At 63.2% G+C, this 19706-nt stretch overlaps 1 protein-coding gene across 1 annotated transcript in view; it reads right to left on the bottom strand.

Moving 5' to 3' along the window:
* PC (pyruvate carboxylase) overlaps positions 1 to 19706 on the bottom strand; it is a 36346-nt gene that overhangs the window by 3799 nt on the left and 12841 nt on the right. The window contains 11 exon segments of the mRNA XM_031943622.1: positions 141 to 285; positions 11073 to 11255; positions 14748 to 14761; positions 14764 to 14909; positions 15550 to 15668; positions 16581 to 16732; positions 16836 to 16953; positions 17088 to 17233; positions 17307 to 17472; positions 17552 to 17736; positions 17867 to 17990. Of these exon segments, the coding sequence (XP_031799482.1) occupies positions 141 to 285; positions 11073 to 11255; positions 14748 to 14761; positions 14764 to 14909; positions 15550 to 15668; positions 16581 to 16732; positions 16836 to 16953; positions 17088 to 17233; positions 17307 to 17472; positions 17552 to 17736; positions 17867 to 17990 (1498 nt within the window).

Genomic DNA, 19706 nt, shown 5'->3' with positions numbered 1-19706 from the left:
CCCGGGTCAGGGGAGGGCCCGAGGGGCGGTCACGGAGGCTGACACCAAGAGGGCAGAGCATTTGGGCAGGGAGCGGGGGGCGTGCTATCTCCTAGCCCTCCCGCCTCGACTTGGGGAATGGGGGCTCTGGGAGCTCAGACCCAGGTAGTGCAGCAGCTTCTGGGCCCGGTTCTGCACGGGCCGCAGCTGGAAGAGCTCGGGGTTCTCGTCGATGAACTGGGTGTCCACGGTGCCCGCCAGGAACTGCTGGTTGTTGAGGACGTTCTGCAGGAAGGGGATGTTGGTCTGCAGGACAGAGGAGGTGGGGAGGGGTCACTGGGCAGCCGGCTAAGGGACAGCCCCGGCCCCCGGGAAGGGCTGCCCCAGGGGTGCCGCCGTCCCGCCCCCCAATCAAACGGGCCGGACTGGTCTGACCGCCTCAGCCGGTTTGTCCGATCCAAGGAAAGAACCCCGACACCAATGGCGGCCGGGGCAGGCCTCGGCCCTGGGCATGGGGGGCCAAGGGAGGGGCCCGGAGGGTCTGGGAGCCTTTGGGGCCACAGAATAACCGGGATCTAGGTGACGCCCTCTGAGCCCAGCCATGCTCCTGCCATACGAGGCTCGGAGACATCAGGTTAGCCACCTGCCCCCGGCCTCTCGGACCCTCCTTTCCCTGGCCTGGTTTTATCCGGGTGAGGAAAAGGCTCGAACCAAGGTTGGAATTTTGGGTGGAGAACTCCCCCCCCCCAGGAAAGGCCCCCCCAGTGAGCCACTCCCCTCCCCCCCCAGGGGCCCCCCCCCGGGTGGGCCTCCCCAGGGTTAAATTTTTCCCTTTTGGGATTTTCCCCCGGGGGAACCCCAAGTGTGGGGCCCTCCCGGGGCCCGGGGTAAAGGGTTTTAGGGCCAGCAGGGGGAACCCTTCCTGGGGAAGGGCCCTCAGGTGGCAGGTGGATGGGCCTTCATTTTGAAGCTCCCCTCCCAGGGGCCCCCCCCGGGGTCACCCAACCCAAAGCCCCCCCGGGGGTCCACCCTCCCGGGGGGTTTTCCCCCCGGGCAGACCCTTGACATTTTTGCCCAGGGGCCTTTTGGGGGGAGGGAAACTTCCCTGGGGTTTTTTGGGAAAAAAATCTTTGGGATTTTAGGCGGACCAAATTTTGGCAGTTGGGCCCGCCCGTGGGGCAAAGCCTACCCTTTCAAGGAGAACCGGGGGGGGGGGGGCCCCCCCCCCCCTTCCAATCCCCGCCCCAGGCCAGCCGGAGGGCCCTTGACTTTGCCCCCCTCTGCCAGGGAGAAAGAAGCAGACCCTGCAGAGAGGTCCCGAGCTCGGACCCTGGGCCCTTTCTGTAGACGCAGGTTTCCGGCCCCTCTGGGCGCCTGCCAGGAGACGGGGTGGCAACGTTGTAGCTGGTTTTAGCGAAAGGTGCTGGTTCTTTAAGAGAAAGTAGGAAACTAACGAGATACATTCTGCCCCAACCAGAAGCTACAGATACAGTTACAGCGCACGGGACCCCGCCCTGCCCGCGGCCTGGTGTAAAACAAAGCGAGACCTCCCTGGGAACCAGCCTCTGTCCCGCAGACCCCGGGGCTGCGCTCGCCACAACCAGGAGGCCAGGCGGGCCTGGAGACCCTTCAAGTCAGCCCGCACGATCTCGGCACGGCAGCCTGAGCAACCCTGCTTGGGAAAATGGAGTCATTTCCAAAGAAAGAGGATGGTGGGAGACTTATCAGCAGGGGCGCCTTGCAAAACAATAAAAAGCAGGAGAAAACAAACACGGTCCTGTTGGATCACGCCACGTTTTAAAATAAAACTGTTTAGAGCGTAATAAATGACCCGTCACTTCTACAACATGGGCCCCACCCAACCCTTCGATCCCTGCGATGCTAGACAAGAAAAAGGGAGATGCCCCTAGAGACCAAGGCCAGGAGAGTGACGGCCGGCCAAACCAAGGCCAAGCGAAGGATCTGTGCTGCGAGAGAGACACGAAAGAGGCAGCCAGAGGGCGCTGTGGACAGAGGGCCAGCCTTGAGGTCAGGAGGGAGGACCAGAGTTCAAGTCCAGCCTCAGACACGAGCTGTGTGGTCAGCTTAACCCTAACTGCCTCAGCCAAAAGGAGAGAGATGAACGCAGGAAAATTGTCAAAGCTCTATTAGGATAGAGTGGGATGATGGGAACTGGGCCAGACTTGGGGTCCTCATCACTAAAATGAGGGCACTCGACTAGAGCACCAAGATAACTCCAAGCAATAAACTTATGATCTTAATGAAATTGAGGCACCAGTTCTCTAGATTTCCAAAACAAGGAATTAGAAACTGAGGCAATTTCACCAGTTGGGAAGTGACTGAATACAGTTGAGTAGTAGATGTGATGAAGCACTATGTTGCTATGAGAAATGATGAAAGGACCAGTCTCAGGACAACCTGGGAGGATCTGTATGAACTGAAATATGAAGAGAAGGGAAAACAATCTACACCATTGACAGCAATATTGTAACCATAATCAACTGTGAAACACTTAAGAACTCTGGCCGATACAATGATCCATCAGAATTCCAAAGGACTCCCGAGGAAAACTTGTAACTACCTCGGGAGAGAGAATTAATGGACTCAGAAGGCAGAGGGAAACAGTTTTTCCTTGGGTTTTCTTTTCTTTTCTTTTTAGAACAAAACATGTGAAAATGATTTACTTGACTTCATCTGTACACTTCTTCATGAATGGGCGGGGGGGTAGAGGAGACATTTTGGAATTGAAAATAATAGTTAATTTAAAAAAATTAAAGATTGAAAAAAAATCAAGTAGGAGCATCACTCTCCCAATGCTGTGATAGACATAGAAACTAAAAAAAACTCGTTTCTAAAAATAAGTTCCTAAAATGTCTCTAGTAGGTTAGCTGAGCCAATATAATAAAAATGAAAATTCTACCTAAATTAATTTAATTAATTTGTGCCATACCAATCAAACAAAATTATAGCACTAGAAAATGATGAAATTCATCTGGAAGAACAAAAGGTCAAGAATATTTGGGGAAGCAAAAGAAAGAAAATGGAAAGGAAGGTCGTGACTCAGCCACACCAGGTCTCAAACTCTATTTTTATAGTGTCAATCATCAAACTAAGAAATATACTAGTGTATAAGTGGAATAGATTAGGTACTCGGTATGTTGTGGTAAATGACCGTAGTACCCCAGTGTCTGATAAACCCAAGGATCCAAATATACATTATCTGACAAATTGCTAGAAAACAATACAACAGAAACTAGGTATAAAACATCTCGCACGGTACCCCAAAATCAACATGGGTTATGTTAGACAAAGAGTGATAACCATGGACAAATTAGAAGAGCGTGGCATGGCTTACCTCTCAGATCTATGGATAAGAGAAGTATTTAAGACAAGATACAGAGAACTTTGCAAGATGTAAAATGGATAATTTTGGCTATATCCAGGTTTGGTACAAACAAAAGCAACAAACCCAAAATTAGAAGGAAAGCAGGAAATTGGGAAAATACTTTCTAAGAGCAAGTATCTTTGTTAAAGGCCTCATTGCTCTTGTTCTGCTTTGGCAAAATAAAGCTTTGACTCGGAGAATCCTGTGCAATTGCTCCCACTCCGACTCCAAAGCAAGTGCTCTCCCGCAGCATCAGGACCAAAGTTTTCCCACTTTTTCTACTTCCTCATCCAGAATCAACCAGGTAAAGCTTCCCCAGACTAAGCCTGAATCAGACAGTAAAAGAAATCCTATGTTTGGGCCGACAGACGGATTCCTGCTCGTGGTGGTTACTCAGGTCTGGGAAATGTGGATTCTCCTTTAGAAATAGAAATTGATGAGTCTGTGACTAAAACTTGGGTGACCAAGTCATAGACCTCAAGACCCTCATTGTAATATTGTCAGCCTCCAGTTATAATAGTCATTCTCACTGTCAGCTGGAGTAGACTGATTGCCATGCACAGAATTCTGGCTCTTCCAAGGCAAATGAACCGAGGTCATTGCCAGGAGGGGGGGGTCTGTCTTTGACATTTGAGAGAGCCCCTGGCCTTTTTTTTTTTTTTTTAAGTAATAAACATGCTAGTCCAATGTCACTAGAGACCAGAGAAAAGGACCTGCATGTGCAATAATGTTCACAGCCGTCCTTTTTGTGGTGGAGGAACTGGAAACTGAGGAAATGTCGCTCAAATGGGCTGAACAAGTTGTATATGAATGCGATGGAAGCCTACTGTGTAAGAAGGTAGGATGGGGGGGGAGGGGTAAGAAAAACCTGAAAAGACGGACAGGAACGGATTCTGACTGAAGTGAGTGGAACCGGGAGAACATAGTACACAGTAACAGCTACATTGGGCCAATGATTCTCCCAGTGCAGAAATACAATGATCTAAGACAATCCCCCCCAACAGGCAATCTACCTCCGGGGAAAGAACGGGCAAGAGTGTAGATGGAAGCAGACAATTTTTCACTCTTTGTTGCTTTAGTTGGAGGTTTCTTCCACAAAAAGACTAATGTGGAGACGAGTTCTGGGACTGCACGGGTATAACCTGGCTCGGCTTGCTTAGCGTCTGGGGAGGAGGGAGGGGGGAATTTGGGAATTTACAAAATAAAATTTTAAAGAGAACGTTAAAAGCTGTGTCTGTCATTGGAGAAAAAGAAAATTCTAAGTAACTCTGAGGAAAATACTAACCCGCCCCCCCCTCCCCACCCCCCCAGCATCACCGGGTCTGCTAAATCCCTTGGTCCCTGGCTGTTTGTGTCTGCCCCAGTGCAAGCGGACCGTCTCAGCGGGAGACCCCCGCCCCGCTCGGGGAGGGCATGGTGCCCACTGTATAAAGCTGTGCAACACCGCAGACCCAACCTCCTGAAGAAGAGGCCTGACCGCCCGGTAACGCGGCCGTCCCACGGGGAACTCGGCCGTCCCACCCAACGGCGGCAGCAGCAGGGGGGTCTCCGTCCGTTAGCCAAAGGCGGGCTAGCCTCGCGCCTTGCACCCGCCCCTCTCTCCCTTCCTAACGCTCCGACTCCAGCCTGTAAGACGGGGGTGGGCGGCCCAGTGGGAGGCACCTGAGTAGCCCCTTCCCGCGTCTGCAGAACAGCTGGGCCGCTCCCAGGGCCCCTCAGCATCCCGCTCACTTCCTTCCCTGCTATTTCTAAGTCTTCCCAAAGCAGCCGCACCAGACAGGAAGGGCCTGGGCACACTGCTGGGGACCAGGGAGGGAGAGCCGGGGCGAGGGGCAGGTCAAGCCCCACCCCTGGGTGTCACCTGCCAGGGAGAGGAGAACAAAAGTCTGGGGAACGTGGACCGGGCGGTGCGGAACGTGCGTGAGCCAGCCCTGGCTGTGCCACCACGTGACTCAGTGATGCAGAACAATCGTGACCTTCAAGAGGGAGTTGGAGGAGTGTGCGTGCGGGCTGGGGCACGCGGCCTGGCTGCTGCTGGGGCGCCGGGCGCCCTCCCTCGCCTTCCCTGCCGCTGCTGCCGGGCCGGGAGCGCTGGCGCTGACTGCGGACGGACGGAGGCCGGGAGCCGGCGGGAGCGGGCGGGGCCCGCTGCTGCTGCGAGGTTGCGGCACGGGCCGGCGGGCGCGGGCGCGATCGCGGGGCTGGGCGGCCCGGGCCGGGCGCAGGGCGCTGCGGCGCGGGCCGGGGCGGGAGGTGCGCGGCCAGGTGACGGCGGGCGGCTGTGACTGGCACGCACGGCTCGGCGCGGCACGGCACGGGTGGATCCTGGCGCGGTCCCGCCCCTCACCCAGTGCGCGCGCTCCGTGGCCGCGCCGCGCGCCCTCTGCCCCCGCCCGCGCGCCCGGAGCCGAGCGGAGCCGGAGCCGGAGCGAGCGAGCCAGGGGGAGGAGGGGCCGGGGCCCGCCCGCGCCGGGGAGGGCCGACCCCAGGCCGAGCCGTGCGGGGGGCCGGCCAGCCCCAGAACCCCCCCGCCCCCGCTCCGGCGCCGGCAGGGAGGCCCCTGGGGAGCCTGGCCCGCCTGGCCGCCCGGGCCCAGCCGCCGCAGCCCCTGAGCCCGGAGGGAGGGGCAGTCCCGCCAGGACAGCGCAGGTGAGGGGCGGCGGGGGCGGAGCAGGGGACCTGGGGAGGGCAGGGAGGGAGGGGGCAGGGCGGGGGGGGGCGGGGCCACGGGTGGGGAGGGAGGGAGGGCAGAGGAAGGGCGGAGAAAAAGGGAAAGGAAAGGGGGGGCGCCACCCCGGGCCGGGCGGGGAGGCCGAACCCAGTCTAGGATGCCAGAGGGACCGGGGTGGCCTGGCCGCCCCAGAGCTTGCCGGGGAGCCCCCCTGGCGGGCTCCAGCCCGTCCGGCCTCTGGGATCCCCTTTGCTCTGAGGGTGGGGGCGGGGCGGGGAAGCCCCCGCAGCCCCCGCCCCACTCCCGCCTTCCGCTCCCCAGGGACGGCGCGGGCCGGCGCCTGCCTCCCTCCCCGCCGGGGGCCTACCAACCCTCCCTCCTGCTGTGCGGCCGGGCGGGGCCCTGGGCCCCCTCTGTCCTGCCAGAACCTTCTGAGTCTCTGAGCACGCGGCGCCCACCGCGGGCTCCTCTTCGTGCCCCCCAACGTGGACCGGCGCACGGTGGAGCTGCGGCTGGCTGACAATTTCATCCAGGCCCTGGGGCCCCCCGACTTCCGCAACATGACGGGCCTGGTGGACCTGACCCTGTCCCGCAACGCCATCCACCGCATCGGGGCGCGCTCCTTCGGCGACCTGGAGAGCCTGCGCTCCCTGCACCTGGACGGCAACCGGCTGGCCGAGCTGGGCGCCGGCAGCCTGCGGGGGCCCGTCAACCTCCAGCACCTCATCCTCAGCGGCAACCAGCTGGGCAGCATCGCCGCCGGCGCCTTCGACGACTTCCTGGAGAGCCTGGAGGACCTGGACCTGTCCTACAACAACCTGCGGCAGGTGCCCTGGGCGGGCATCGGCTCCATGCTGGTGCTGCACACCCTCAACCTGGACCACAACCTCATCGACGCGCTGCCCCCCGGGGCCTTCGCCCAGCTGGGCCAGCTCTCGCGCCTGGACCTCACCTCCAACCGCCTGGCCACGCTGGCCCCCGACCCCATCTTCTCGCGGGGCCTGGACACGGCCGCCTCCCCCAGCCCCCTGGTGCTGAGCTTCGGGGGGAACCCGCTGCACTGCAACTGCGAGCTGCTGTGGCTGCGGCGCCTGGCCCGGCCGGATGACCTGGAGACCTGCGCCTCCCCGCCCGGGCTGGCCGGCCGCTACTTGGGCGCCCCGAGGCGAAGTCCCCGGGCAGCCGCCTCACCGGGCCACACGCAGGGCTCGGGTGTGGAGGGCCAGCGGCCTGGCGTGTCGGGCCCGGGGACCCCTGCCCAATGCACTGGGGGGCCCGACGCAGACGGTGGGGAAACCTCCCCGGCCCAGGCCTCCAACGGGATGGAGATGGGGTGACTGGGCCGGAGACGCCCAAGACCCTGCACGCCACCAACGCGGGCGGGGGGAGGCCACGCCAGGTCGAGCGGGTGCTGGGCCCTCCCCCGGGCGGGAAGGCCCGGCCGGGCCGGGCCCGGCCTCGGAACGGCCCTCCGCCCCGGATCAAGCCGAGGGCAGGGCGGGAGCTGGGGGCCCCGGGTGGAAGGCCGAGGGACGGCCACGTCTGGGCTGGTGAGCTGGGGCCCCGGCAGGCCCAACGAGCCCGTCTGGATGTTCCAGATCCAGTACAACAGCAGCGAGGACGAGACCCTCATCTACCGGTGAGAGCCCACCGGCCGGGCCCGGCACACGGGGCGGCCCCTTTCTCCCATCACCTCCCGGCTCCTCTGCTTCCCCACCCACAGGGCCACGCCGCGTGCTCTACGGCCGCCGAGCCTCTCGCTCTCCCTGCGGGCCCTCCTTCCTCAGCCCCTGTGCTCCGGGAAGCTGCAGAGAGAGGGGCTTGGCTTGGGCGAAGAGCAGGGCGAGGGGCGGTGGGCTCGGTGGGACAGGGAGAGGGCAGGGGACCGCGGTGAGATGAAGGGGGGAGGGCAGGGGACCAGGGTGGGGAAGCTGGGGCGGGGAATGAAAATTAGGTCTGGGGAGATTGCCCCGGAGCCAAGCTGGCAGGGGGAGGGAGGAAGGGCATGGTGGCGTTGGGGGGCTCCTGGCGCGTTCTCCATCCATGTCTTGGCGTCTGTTTGCACGCGCTGCTGGCCGAGCCGAGGGTGAATGCTTCTCCTGCCTGCGGGGCTCTGGGGTTGTTTCGGGGTCTGTGCACACGCACACTCGTGCTACACACTCACACTGACACACTCACAGACATACACATTGTCTGCCTCTGCCAATGATTCCATGGAGCAAAGATTAGCATCCCAGGAGAGCTGAGTGTTCTCAGCTTCACATACAGTCACTCACTGACTTGCGCGCGCACACACACACACACACACACACACACACACACACACACACACCCCTCCCTGGCCATACCCACACCCATGCATCTCTCTGTGTGTCTTCACGCACAAGAGCCATTTGAGGGCTGCCAGGTCCCCCCCAGGGGCACACCGGGCCGGGGCCCTGCGCAGACTGAGAGGGCAGGGCCGCGGAGGCCAGCCTGGCACTGACCTTGCCCCTTCCCTACAGGATCATCCCCGCTTCCAGCCGCCACTTTCTGCTGAAGCACCTGGTCCCTGGGGCTGACTACGACCTCTGCCTCCTGGCCCTGTCACCTGCTGCTGTGCCCTCCGACCTCACGGCGACGAGGCTGCTGGGCTGTGCCCACTTCTCTACACTGCCAGCCATGCCCCTGTGCCACGCCTTGCAGGCCCACGTGCTCGGGGGCACCCTGACGGTGGCTGTGGGGGGGGTCCTGGTGGCCGCCTTGCTGGTCTTCACGGTGGCCTTGCTGGTTCGGGGCCGGGGCACCGGGGCCGCCCGCCTCCCGCTCAAGCTCAGCCACGTGCACTCCCAGACCAATGGCGGAGGCGCCAGCCCCGGCCCGAAGCCTCACCCCCCCCGGAGCCCCCCGCCCCGCCCACAGCGCAGCTGCTCTCTGGACTTGGGGGAGACGGGCGGCTGCTACGGCTACGCCCGGCGCCTGGGGGGAGCCTGGACGCGCAGGAGCCACTCGGTCCACGGCGGCTTACTTGGGGCTGGGTGCCGAGGGGCGGGGGGCAGCGGGGAGCGGCTGGAAGAGAGCGTGGTCTGAGGCTGGGGCCGGGCCGGAGCCGGCAGCTCTTCCCTCCGGGCCCTCTGGAGGAGAGGGGGCCTCGGGACACGGGGCGGCCATCGCTGGAGCGGCCCAGGGAGTGGACGGAGCACTCCTTGGCTGAGGAGTTGGGATTCTGGGTTTTCACCCCAGTTTTAACTCTCTGTACCTCAGTTCCCCCTTTGTAATTTGGGGAAGAAAACAGCCTTTCCCTAACCCCGTCCCGCTCTCCAGGACCTGGGGAGGGGAGGGAACTCATGGAGAAGAGGTGCTCGCGGCACTGTGGGGCGATGGGCTACAGGGACCGACCTGGATTCTTGTTTTTATTCTTAATAAAAATGCCAGGGACACCTCGCCTCGGCTCCGGCCTTGTCGTGTGGGGAGGAGAGCGCGCTCCGGAGGCCCGGGGGGACCGGGCGGGGAAGAGGCGCTAGGAGGGCAAGAGTCAGTGCGGAGGTTGCCGGGGTGGGCCCCGTCGGCAGAGCCGTCGGCACGGAGAGCCGGGGTATGGCGGGGGAGAAGCCGCCAGCCCGTGCCCTTCCCAGCATGCCCGGTGCCACTGCCAGAGCCAAGGGAGTCGGGGTCTGAAAGCCCCATTGATTCTCCCTGAGATCCCATCTGCAGGAGGGGGGCTGGGAGCTCAGCCACGAACAGGAACAGGAACTCCCCCTGCTTCCCAGGCCGAGCACACCTGGCTGGTGCGGCCCTCCCCACCTGCCTGTGTACACTTACACATCTGGCTGCCCCCCTGCCTCCGTGCCCGAGGCCAGACCCACCCACACGGACCCCGACGCCGACTGCCATGGGGGAAAAACCAGACGGGGCCTTCAAAAGAACAGAGCGGGGAGGAAAAGGAACAGGGGCCAGAGCGGGGGCTCTGTGGTCACTGATGGGCTCCAGAGGAATGGGGACTGGGCAGCTGGGGGAGGGACCTGGGGGTCCGGCTCGTGGAGATCTGGGGGAGTCTCCCTACACCCAGAGAGATTTGGGAGCGGAGACGGCCTGGCTGCTCCTGGGCCATGACCACCTTGCTCTGCCCTCCTCCCCTGGGCATGGCCTATCTCAACCTGGTGACTCTTGATAGAGGGAAACTTTCTAGGGCTTCAGGGCAAACAAGAAGACCCCCATCCAGTCACCCTGTGCAGGGCAGGGATGGTGAGATGGGGCCAAGGACACCATCGTGCCATCTAGCAGTGGGACGACGTGGGGATGAGCGCCAGCGGGCACCGAGGCCGTGGGGCACAACAGGCGGTGCTATCGGTGCCTGGCTACAAGGATGGGGCTGGGCAAACATGCCGGGGGGTCCCCAGGCCCTCACCATTCCTACCGGCACGCTGTGCCAACAGGTGAATCTCTGCAGGGGAGGCCGTGGCACCACAAGAACTGTGCCAGGAGGAAAAGAAGGGAGGGGATGCAAGGAGACAGAGAGGGCAGAGACCTCTGCAGAGGGGAGCACAGGCCCCTCCAGGGGTCCCAGGGAGGGGAGAGAATCCCATTAGGATGCACAGTGGGGTATGGCCACGCCTCGGCTGGGAAAGTCCCACAGGCAGCGTGGGCACCAGGGAGGGGCAGGCAGCCTCGGGCCTGGTGTGCACGAGGGAAGCCCGGAGCCCTGGGGGTCGGCTCCCCCAGCCTGCAGGGGCCTGACGCTAACTACGCCCGGAGCCAGATACCCCGGGGGCCTCTGGGGGGAGCCACAGAACCAAAGGGCGGCGTCCTTTCCCTGGAACTTCTGCCTGGGCCCCCAGTAGTGCCCATCAGGCCCTGCTGAGAACAGCTGCCAAGGAGAGGGCGTCCCGAGCCCCCAGGGGTACGACAGAACCCACCAGCCTCCCTCCGGGGGTCAGACTCACGCAGCCACAGCCCGGTTCCAGCAGACCAGTGTGGGCGAGCCACCGGGCTGGGGGGGGGGGGCGTGACAATGGCCGCTGCCCCGGACCCCACCGCAGAACAAGGCGCAGCACTCACCTTCACTCCTCGAACGCGGAACTCGGCCAGCGCCCGGCTCATCTTGGTGGCAGCCGTGGGGTGGTCCTTGCCGTGGGCGATGACTTTGACCAAGAGGGAGTCATAGTGCGGGGAGATGAGTGCCCCCTGGAAGGCCGAGGCGTTGTCCAGGCGGATGCCCATGCCCTCGCCGCTGCGGAACACCTGGGGGGAAGGAGGGCAAGGCTGGGGGCAGGAGGAACCGGCCGCAAAGCCCGGTGCCGGGGAGGGGCTCCGGCTGGCTCCAGGGCCCTCAAGGGTTAATTCTGCTCTGCTCTGGCTCGTGACACTTGGCAAGCTTGTTTCTGTAAGTGAACCCGGGTGCCCAGCCCCCCCTCCCCAGCCCCCGCACATCCTCCGCCCCCTCCCTGGGAGAAGCCTGGAGGGGAGGAGAAGCTCCCGGAGAAGAGCCAGGCCAGGGACCAGCGAGCAGTCAGCGAGCCCGTAGGAAGCACCTACTGTGCTTCACAAGGGGCAGAAAACGGTGCCCCCCAGGAGCCAAAGGCAGCATCTGCTCAGTTGGGTTCTCTCCCATCCGGCCACGCTGGCCTCTGGGTACCCGCCTGTTTGCTCTCTCAGCGGCCCCCAACACAAGCCAGAAGTGGGGTGACGGGGGGAGCAGCAGACACAGGGGGGCCTTCAGTGGGAGGAGCTGGGAGCGAGCTGGGCTGGGGCCTCCACATGGCATGGCCAGGGGCAGCCCGGGCCCAAGGGGCCTACTGGGTGCCAGGCCCTGTGCCAAGGGCTGGGTGAGTGAGTGGGAGAAGGGAGGAGGCCTTCACAAAGCACCTACTACGTGCCAGATTGTTTACAAATATGTTTTTAGCTGCTCTGCCAACCACCTCGGGGGGGTCTACAGCCGTGGCGGGCAGAGGATCCCAAGTGTCCAAGGCAGGACTTTGGCCCCTGGGCTCCCGCCGCTGCCTGGATGCCCATGCAGCTGGCACACTTGTGGCGCCGTGCTGAGGGCACTACAGAGCGTGCTCACTGAACCCCATGGGGTCCCTGGGAGACGGGTGCTGTGTCTGACAGCTGGGGAAGTGGAGGCAGAGGGGAAGCGAAAGGCAACGTCTATGCCCGTTCTGCAGGAGCCGCCGCTGACGGGGGCAAGGGGCAGAGACGACCCAGCGGGGCAATGGGCGGAGGGTTCAGAGCCACCTGTGGCCGCAGGGAGTTGTTAGCCGAGGCCCCAAGGAAGCAGGCAAAGGAGAGCACCCCCCGAGCATTCAGTAAGCTCCTACTGCATGCCAGCCACTGGGCTAAGAAGCAGGGCTCCAAGGAGGCTCCACGCCCACTAACGGGCACTGCCTCCTACAAGTACAAACGAGGCAGATCAGAGACTGGGGGGGGGGGGGGGGGGGGGGGGGGGGGGGGGGGGGGGGGGGCAATTCGGGCCAGAGCACCTGGAGAGAGTGGCCTGGAGCCCAGGAGAGCGTGCAGCTCTCGGGACGGAGAGACAGAGACAGAGAGAAGGAGAGAGAGACAGAGAGAAAGACAGAGACTGAGAGGGGAAGGAGGGAGAGACAGAGGGAGGCACACGCAGAGAGGGAGAGGATGGGGGAGAGAGACAGAGACAGAGATAGAGGAGAGAGATAGAGAGATACAGAGATAGAGACAGAGAGACCCTGGGGAAGCTAAGATCCAGTGGCTCTTCGGGGGACAGAGAGGGAGCATTTCCAGGAGAGGTGACCAGTGGCGTCCAGGGCTGCCGAGGTCAGGAAGGACGGAAGCCTTTTGGAGGGCCAAGGTCATGAGACTGGGCTGATGAGACCGAGGACTCACTGAACCGTTCCAGCCTCTCCCTCCCCTTCTGTAAAGTGGGAAAGGTCGCTTCTCTTGGGGCCCAATGGGACCTGGTGTGTCTCGGGTCCCGCTGAGCTCAGGCCCCCTCTAAGTGTCTCCCCAGCCCCTCCTCAAGGCCCGGGAGCCGAGTCGGCCGTGTCACACAGAGACCAAGGGGGGACAGCCAGCCAGGCCGGGCCCTTGGAGGCTGAAGGGGGAGCGCTTTCCTTTGCATTCGGATGTCTTGCCAGTAAGGGGACAGAGAAAACCCGACAAAGACGAGAACAAAAGAGAAAGAGGGGGAAGGAGATGGAGAGAGAAAGGGGGGCCAGGGGCGGGCAGTCTGAATGGGATGGACAGAAAAGGCCGGGCAAGCCTCCAAGGAGGGCCTTTGAAGGCGGCCCAGGAAGAGGCTCTCGGGGCTGGGCAGAGGGGCTCATGGGCTGGGAGATGAAGAGAAGCCTGCTTCCAAGGGCCGGAGGGGCCTCGGGGATGTGGGCAAGGCAGGGACTGAGGCCGAAGGACAGACGGGCATGGGGGCGTCAGGCCTGTGACTCCCGGGGGAGGCACCCAAGGCACTGGGCGCCATCTTCCAGGGGCAGAGGCCTGTTGTGTTCAATAAAGAGGAACTTAATGAAATATTTAAGGGTAAGCACTCAAGTGCGCGCAGGAGCTGTCAGCTAAAAATATTTTGTGGTGAAGCAGGCGGGGAGGAGGAGGAGGAGGAGGAGGAGGAGCAGCCGTGCAGCCAAGGCCGACTCTTGGGGCCGGGGCCGGAGCAGTCAGAGCTCCTTCCCGGCCTCCCTCTGGGGCCCCCACGCCAGATGCCCCGAGCCGGGAGCCAGCCCTGGCTCCTCTGGGGCCCCGGGGTCCCTCTGCAGAGCCTCCTCTCCTCCCTGAGGGGCCGGGCCAGATGGGAAGATGTCAGGAGATGGGACGGCAGCTGCTCCGCTGACACCCAGAATATACAAGTATTCTTAGCCATGGTGAGAGACAGAAGGGAGAGGGAAGTGGGGCCAGGCACATCTCTCAGGCTGGCCGGAGCCTGGAGACAGAGGCCTCTGTCCCCACCAGCCCGAGGGCTCCCCCTCCCCCCAGGCTCCCGGCCTGGTTTCCCTCGGCTCCCGGGGCACGCGTTACTGCTCTGCTCCTGCTGGCAGCTCTGCCCCTCCGTGTGACCCCAATTCAGGTGGAGAACTGAGGCCAGGAGCAGCAGATGCTGCTGCTACCCGGGTGAGCCCCTTCAATGATGGGACGGCCCGACTGTGACCACCCGGACCCCTGTGCACTCACTGGGCCCGTCTCTGCCCATTGGCCCCAGGCGCCTCCACGTGCCTCAGGTTGGGGGGTGGGGGGGGCATCCTCTGGTCTGTCTTTAATCTCTGTCCCTCCCCCCTCTAGCTCCTCCTCCACACTCTTGGAACAAACATTTGAGAGCAAATTCAGCAAAAGTAACCAGCCCATTCCCTGCCTCTGACAGTGTACACCGCACTACGTGCCCACAGCCCCCCGCCTGCACAAGGAAGAAAGGAAGAGGCATTTTCTCAAGCCTTCTTGAGCCTGGCCCAGCTTGGGCCTCAGCCTGGAAGAACCCAGAGCGCCCGCCGGGGGCGGCACCGTGCTCGCCAGCTCCGAGGGGCAGTGCACCCCCTCTGGGCCCTGGCCCAGAGCCGCCTGCTCGGGAAGGTAGGCCTGGGCTTAGGACATGGCTCCTCCCGTGGCCCCAGCTCGAGCACAGGCGGGGGCCCAAGCAGGACCTCATGTTTCCTGGAGGCTCCTGTGGCACGGGGCAGCAGCTCTAGAAGTAAGAGCTCAAAGGGAGCACCCAGAAGAGTTGGGTCCCTTATGTTATGCCGGGGAGGGAAGCCTCCTCACCTCAATCCGGCCGGGTCCGGCTGGAAGCCTCGGGCTGGGTCCTCCGTGGTGACCCGGCACTGGATGGCACAGCCGTTGATGCGGATGTTCTCCTGCCGGAGGCCCATGTCAGGCAGGCTGCGGCCCTCGGCCACGTGGATCTGGGCGTGGACGAGGTCTACGCTGCAAAAGGGCGGCCAAGTGAGGAAGGGAAGCCTGGTCTCGCCCTGCGCCCCCCCAGTCTGGCTCCTCCCCCTCCTGCCTCCCACCGTGGCACCGGGAGATTCCAGAGGAGCCAAATTGAAGGAAAAAAGGAGCTCTCCCCGTGTGCCAGTGCCCACCCCCACCCCATGACGCCTTTCTTCTCCCAGGTTCTACTCGGCGCCCCCTCCTCCCTCTGAGAATCTCTGCCACCGTAACACTGCCAGGCTGCTCAGCTGTGCCCAGTTCTTTGGGGGAAGCGCCAGGCAGAGGCGCCAGGGGGCCAAAGGCCCGTCCCAACAAGAGCCCCCTCCCACTGAAGGGCAGGCCCTCGACCCCGCAAACCCTGGGGAAAGTAGCTCAGCTGCCTGGGATGGGCGGACTTTGGGAATTGTCTGGGGCCTCAGAGGGACTGAAGGCCCATGCCACCTTTCTCATCCCCTGTGTGGGCCGGAGGGGCAGGCTTTTCAGCACTGAGGCCCATGGACAGCTCCTTGCTGGCCCCAGAGGCCTGGGGCCTGTCAGAGGCTTCTCAGGCACCCCGGGGACTTTGGGTGGGGCTGCGGGCCCCCAAGGGCCCCTTCTCTTGGCACTTGACAGGCTCGCCCTCCCCCACACTCACTTGGTGATCTCCTCGGTGACCGTGTGCTCCACTTGCAGTCGAGAATTGACCTCGATGAAATAGTGTTTGCCGTACTTGTCTATGAGGAACTCCACCGTGCCAGCGTTCTCATAGCCCACCTGTGGGGGGAACCCGGTGAGCAGGGCCCAGGCAGCCAGAGGGCGGAGGAGGTGGGCATCCCCTGGCATCGGCGGGCTGGCGCCTTCCCTTCTGCCGTGCCCACCGGGCTCAACACGAGGGAACAGAGAGGGAGAAAAGCAGGAGGGGGGCAGGGTGGTGAGCCACCTGCTCTGGTGCTGAGCATGCTGGGAACACACCCCCGGTCATTGTAGCGTGGGCTACACGCTTTGAGGAAGGGGCAGATCCAGCTTTGGAGTTGGAGGAGCCCCTCGCTGGCTCTGAAAGAGGAGAGGGCCCTGCCAGCTCAACTGGGCCAAGGGGGTGGCCTACGGGCACAGGCAGAAAATGAGGCCAGAGAAGTCTGATGGGGGGGGTAGGGGGTAGGGGGTAGGAGAAAGGCTTGGCTTTGGGGTCTCCTTGGAGGAGGCTTATTAGTACCACCCTTTAGGGAAGCCCAGGTGGGACTCATGGGGTGAGGGAGGCTCAAAGGCAGAGGAGGAGAAGGAGGAGGAAGAGGAAAAGAAGAGAAGAAAGAGGAGGAGGAAATAGAAGAAAAGAAAGAGAAAGGAAAGGAGGAAGAAGAGGAGGAGGAAGGGGAGAAGGAAGGGAAAGAGAAAGGAGGAAATGGAAGAAAAAGAGAAAGAGGAAAAGGAAGAGAAAGGAAAGGAGGAAGAAGAGGAGGAGGAAGGGGAAGAAAGAGAATAAAAGGAAGAGAAAGAGAAGGAGGAGGAGAGGAAGAGGGGGAGCAGCAACCGCAGTTGAGGACCTTCTGGCTCCCTGGGGCTCTCTGCTGCCCACAGCCCCAGAGCACTTGGCCCGGCCCCAAAGGCCCCCGTGGCCTTCTCCTCGCTCTGCCACTGAGGGGCGCTCCCCTCCTCCACTCCCCCCCAGGAGCCCCCACGGCCCAGCACCTGCTTGGCCAGTTTGACCGAATCACTGGTCAGGCGGCTCCGGAGCTGGGGGTCCAAGTGGGTGGCCGGGGCGATCTCCACCACCTTCTGGTGCCGGCGCTGGATGGAGCAGTCGCGCTCGTAGAGGTGCAGTACGTTCCCAAACTGATCGCCTGGGGAGGCAGGGACCCGGGCTCAGTCTCCCCTCAGGTGCCCCCAAGACCTGCATCTGCCCTGCCGGGGGTGGGGGGGAAGGGTCCGGCCCGGGCCACTCACCCAGGATCTGCACCTCGATGTGACGCGGCTTCTCGATGAACTTCTCCACGAACAGCGTCCCGTTGCCGAAGGCGGCCAGGGCCTCCGAGTAGGCGCGGTTGTAGTTCTCTTCCACTTCCTGGAGCACGGCAGCGAGAGAGGGGGTTCCCCCGGGCTCTGGGTCCCACCGGCCGCCCTACCCTCTGCCCCTGGCGTGACCCGCTTTCTGGGGCCCAGAGACCCCCAACTCTGCCCTGCCCCCTCTCCGTGTACCTCGAAGCTGTGCACGACCCTCATGCCGCGCCCCCCGCCCCCGTAGGCGGCCTTGAAGATGATGGGGAGGCCGTAGGTGTTGCAGAACTCCCGGGCCTCGTTCAAGGAAGAGATGGGGTTGTCGGTGCCGGGAACCACGGGGACACCTGTGGGGGGAGCGGAGCGTGGGGCCTCTGCAGCCGTGAGGCCAGACCCCCGCCGCGGGCCCGCGGGCCGTACCTGCGGCGATGGCGATGGCACGGGCCTCCACCTTGTCCCCCATCTTGCGCACCACTTCGGGGCTGGGGCCAATGAACTTGATGCCGGCGTCCTGGCAGGCCTGGGCAAAGTCGGCGCGCTCCGACAGGAAGCCGTAGCCGGGGTGGACGGCGTCCACGTGGTTCTCCTGCCCGGGGAAGGCGGCCGTTACGGGGGCCGTGGGGCGGGCGGCCGGAGCCCACAGCCCCCGCCGGGCGCCCCCTTACCTTGGCCACTTTGATGATGTCGGGGATGTCCAGGTAGGCCTGCACGGGCGCCAGCCCCCGGCCGATGAGGTACGCCTCGTCGGCCTTCTGCCGGTGCATCTGCCCGATGTCCTGCTCCGAGTACACGGCCACAGTGCGGATGCCGAGCTCCGTGCAGGCCCGGAACACTCGAATCGCAATCTCACCTGCCAGGGGGAAGTGGATGCTCGGCTTCTGCTCCAGGAAGGGTGTGGGGGGGGGGGGGGCATGGAGGGGCTGGGCGGGGGAGGGGGGCAGGCTGTGGGGGGGGGGAGGGGAGGGGGCTCCTTCCCTCACCTCGGTTGGCCACCATGACTTTCTTGATGGGCTTGTACTCGGGGTAGTGGCTGCTTTTGGAGCTGTAGGCACGTCGGACAGTCAGGAGCCTCAGGCCCCCTTGGGCCAGACGGAACCTCCACATCTGCAGAGAGAGAAAGGGAGAGAGAGCCCGAGGTCAGAGCCGAGGGCTCCAGCAAGGAGGCTGGCCCCCAGAGCCGGGTGGTGAGAGGCCTCCCGGCCTCCCTCCGATGGTCTCCACTGGGCCGGCCACAGGGGCCCGAGTGGACAAGGGATGCCGGCCCCCACAGTGGCCCCGCGCTGCCAGAGGTCCCGGAGGGAAGGGCGGGCTCCCAAAGGATAGACACCCTCCCTCCAAGTTACAGGGGGCGACCTCGCGTGGCGTCTCTTGCCAGGGGGGAGGGGGCCGGGCCACTCGGCAGGCGCCAGCAGCGGCCTCCACACCCCTGTCCGGCTCTCCCTTAGTCCCTTTGTGGGGGGGCTGAGCCCTCTCAGACAAGCTTGTGCAGACCAGCCGGCAGGGGTCCCCACCCCGGGGGCCCTTCGCTTTCAGGGACTGAAAGGCCAGCAGCGCCGCCTTAACCGGAGAACGGGCCGTGGGAAATGTTTGCTGAGGGAGCGCGTGGCTCCCGGGGGTCAGAGATCAGGGTCGCCGGAAGTCCAAGAGGAGGGTGGCCCGGGAACCCAGACACGGGCAGCCCCCCCACAGAAGCTGCTGAAACAGGCCAGGCCCAGGGCCGAGGGAAGCGCCCCAGAGCCAAGCTGCATCCAGGAGCCTTGGAGGGGGGGCAGGAGGAAGGGGTCCCCTGGCCACAGGAACCCAGAGGCGTCCAGATTCAGGCTGACTCCGGTGTGACCCACCAACACTCAGCAGGCTCACTGAGGGACCAGGAAGAGGGGACCTGGTGATGGCTTCCTCCCTAATGTGTGCGGGCCACTCACACTCACACCCACAGTCACAGTCACAGTCACACACACACACACACCCACTCACACCCACAGTCACACACACATACACACTCACATACACGCTCATACTCACACACTCACACTCACCCACAGACACAGGAGGTCCTGTCCCCGCCACCAGCAGGGCCCAGCTAACAAAGAACTCACCCCGCCAAGGGCCAGAGTCAGGGCCAGAGAACGGAGCTGCCTCTGCCGGGAAGGAGGCTGGGGCTGGGGGCCGCCTGGGGCTCACCCACCAGGAGCTCCTGATCTGCCTGTGGTCACTGGCCCCAGGGCTCAAAGTCCAGCTGCCCAGTAGACAACTGAAAGTCTGGGTCCCGGCCAAGAGTTAAATCAGGAGAATGGGCCCTGCTGAAGCAACTTCCTGTCCCCTGTCCTCGTCCTGGGGCAGCCAGAGCCGCCAGTGGGGGCCAGAGCCCTTGGAGGGAGGGAAGATAGTGGGTGGGCGGATGGCGGGCCCATTGGGGCCAAAGGCAGGCCAAGGAAGCTCTAACAGAGCCCACTGAGCAGCAGCCATAGTGCCGGGGGTGGGCTGCTCAGGGAAAGGAAAGCACCTGACTTATTGGGGTGCCGGCAGAAGCTGGAGCGCCCCAGCAGGCAGGTCTCATACCAGTGAGGGCTGCCTAGCCGAGCCCAGCTCCCAGAGTCCCTCTCCCTCCTGTCAGGAGCCAAGTTAGGGCCCTCCGGCCCAGCCCCGAACCTGCCGGCCCTCCCGGGGCCTCTCTTCTTCCAGTCGGCACCTGAGGATCCATGGGTAATCTTTAGGGAAAACTGCCTATGGGACTGCCTGAAACCTCTCCTTCACTTGGAATTTGCAGGAACTGAGCTGGGACTCCTCAGCCCCCCGAGTTGGTCCTTTTCACCCACTTCC

The sequence above is a fragment of the Sarcophilus harrisii genome, chromosome 6 (assembly GCF_902635505.1).
Source record: "Sarcophilus harrisii chromosome 6, mSarHar1.11, whole genome shotgun sequence".
Lineage (NCBI taxonomy): Eukaryota > Metazoa > Chordata > Mammalia > Dasyuromorphia > Dasyuridae > Sarcophilus > Sarcophilus harrisii.
This window is presented reverse-complemented; position numbering and strand designations above follow the sequence as displayed.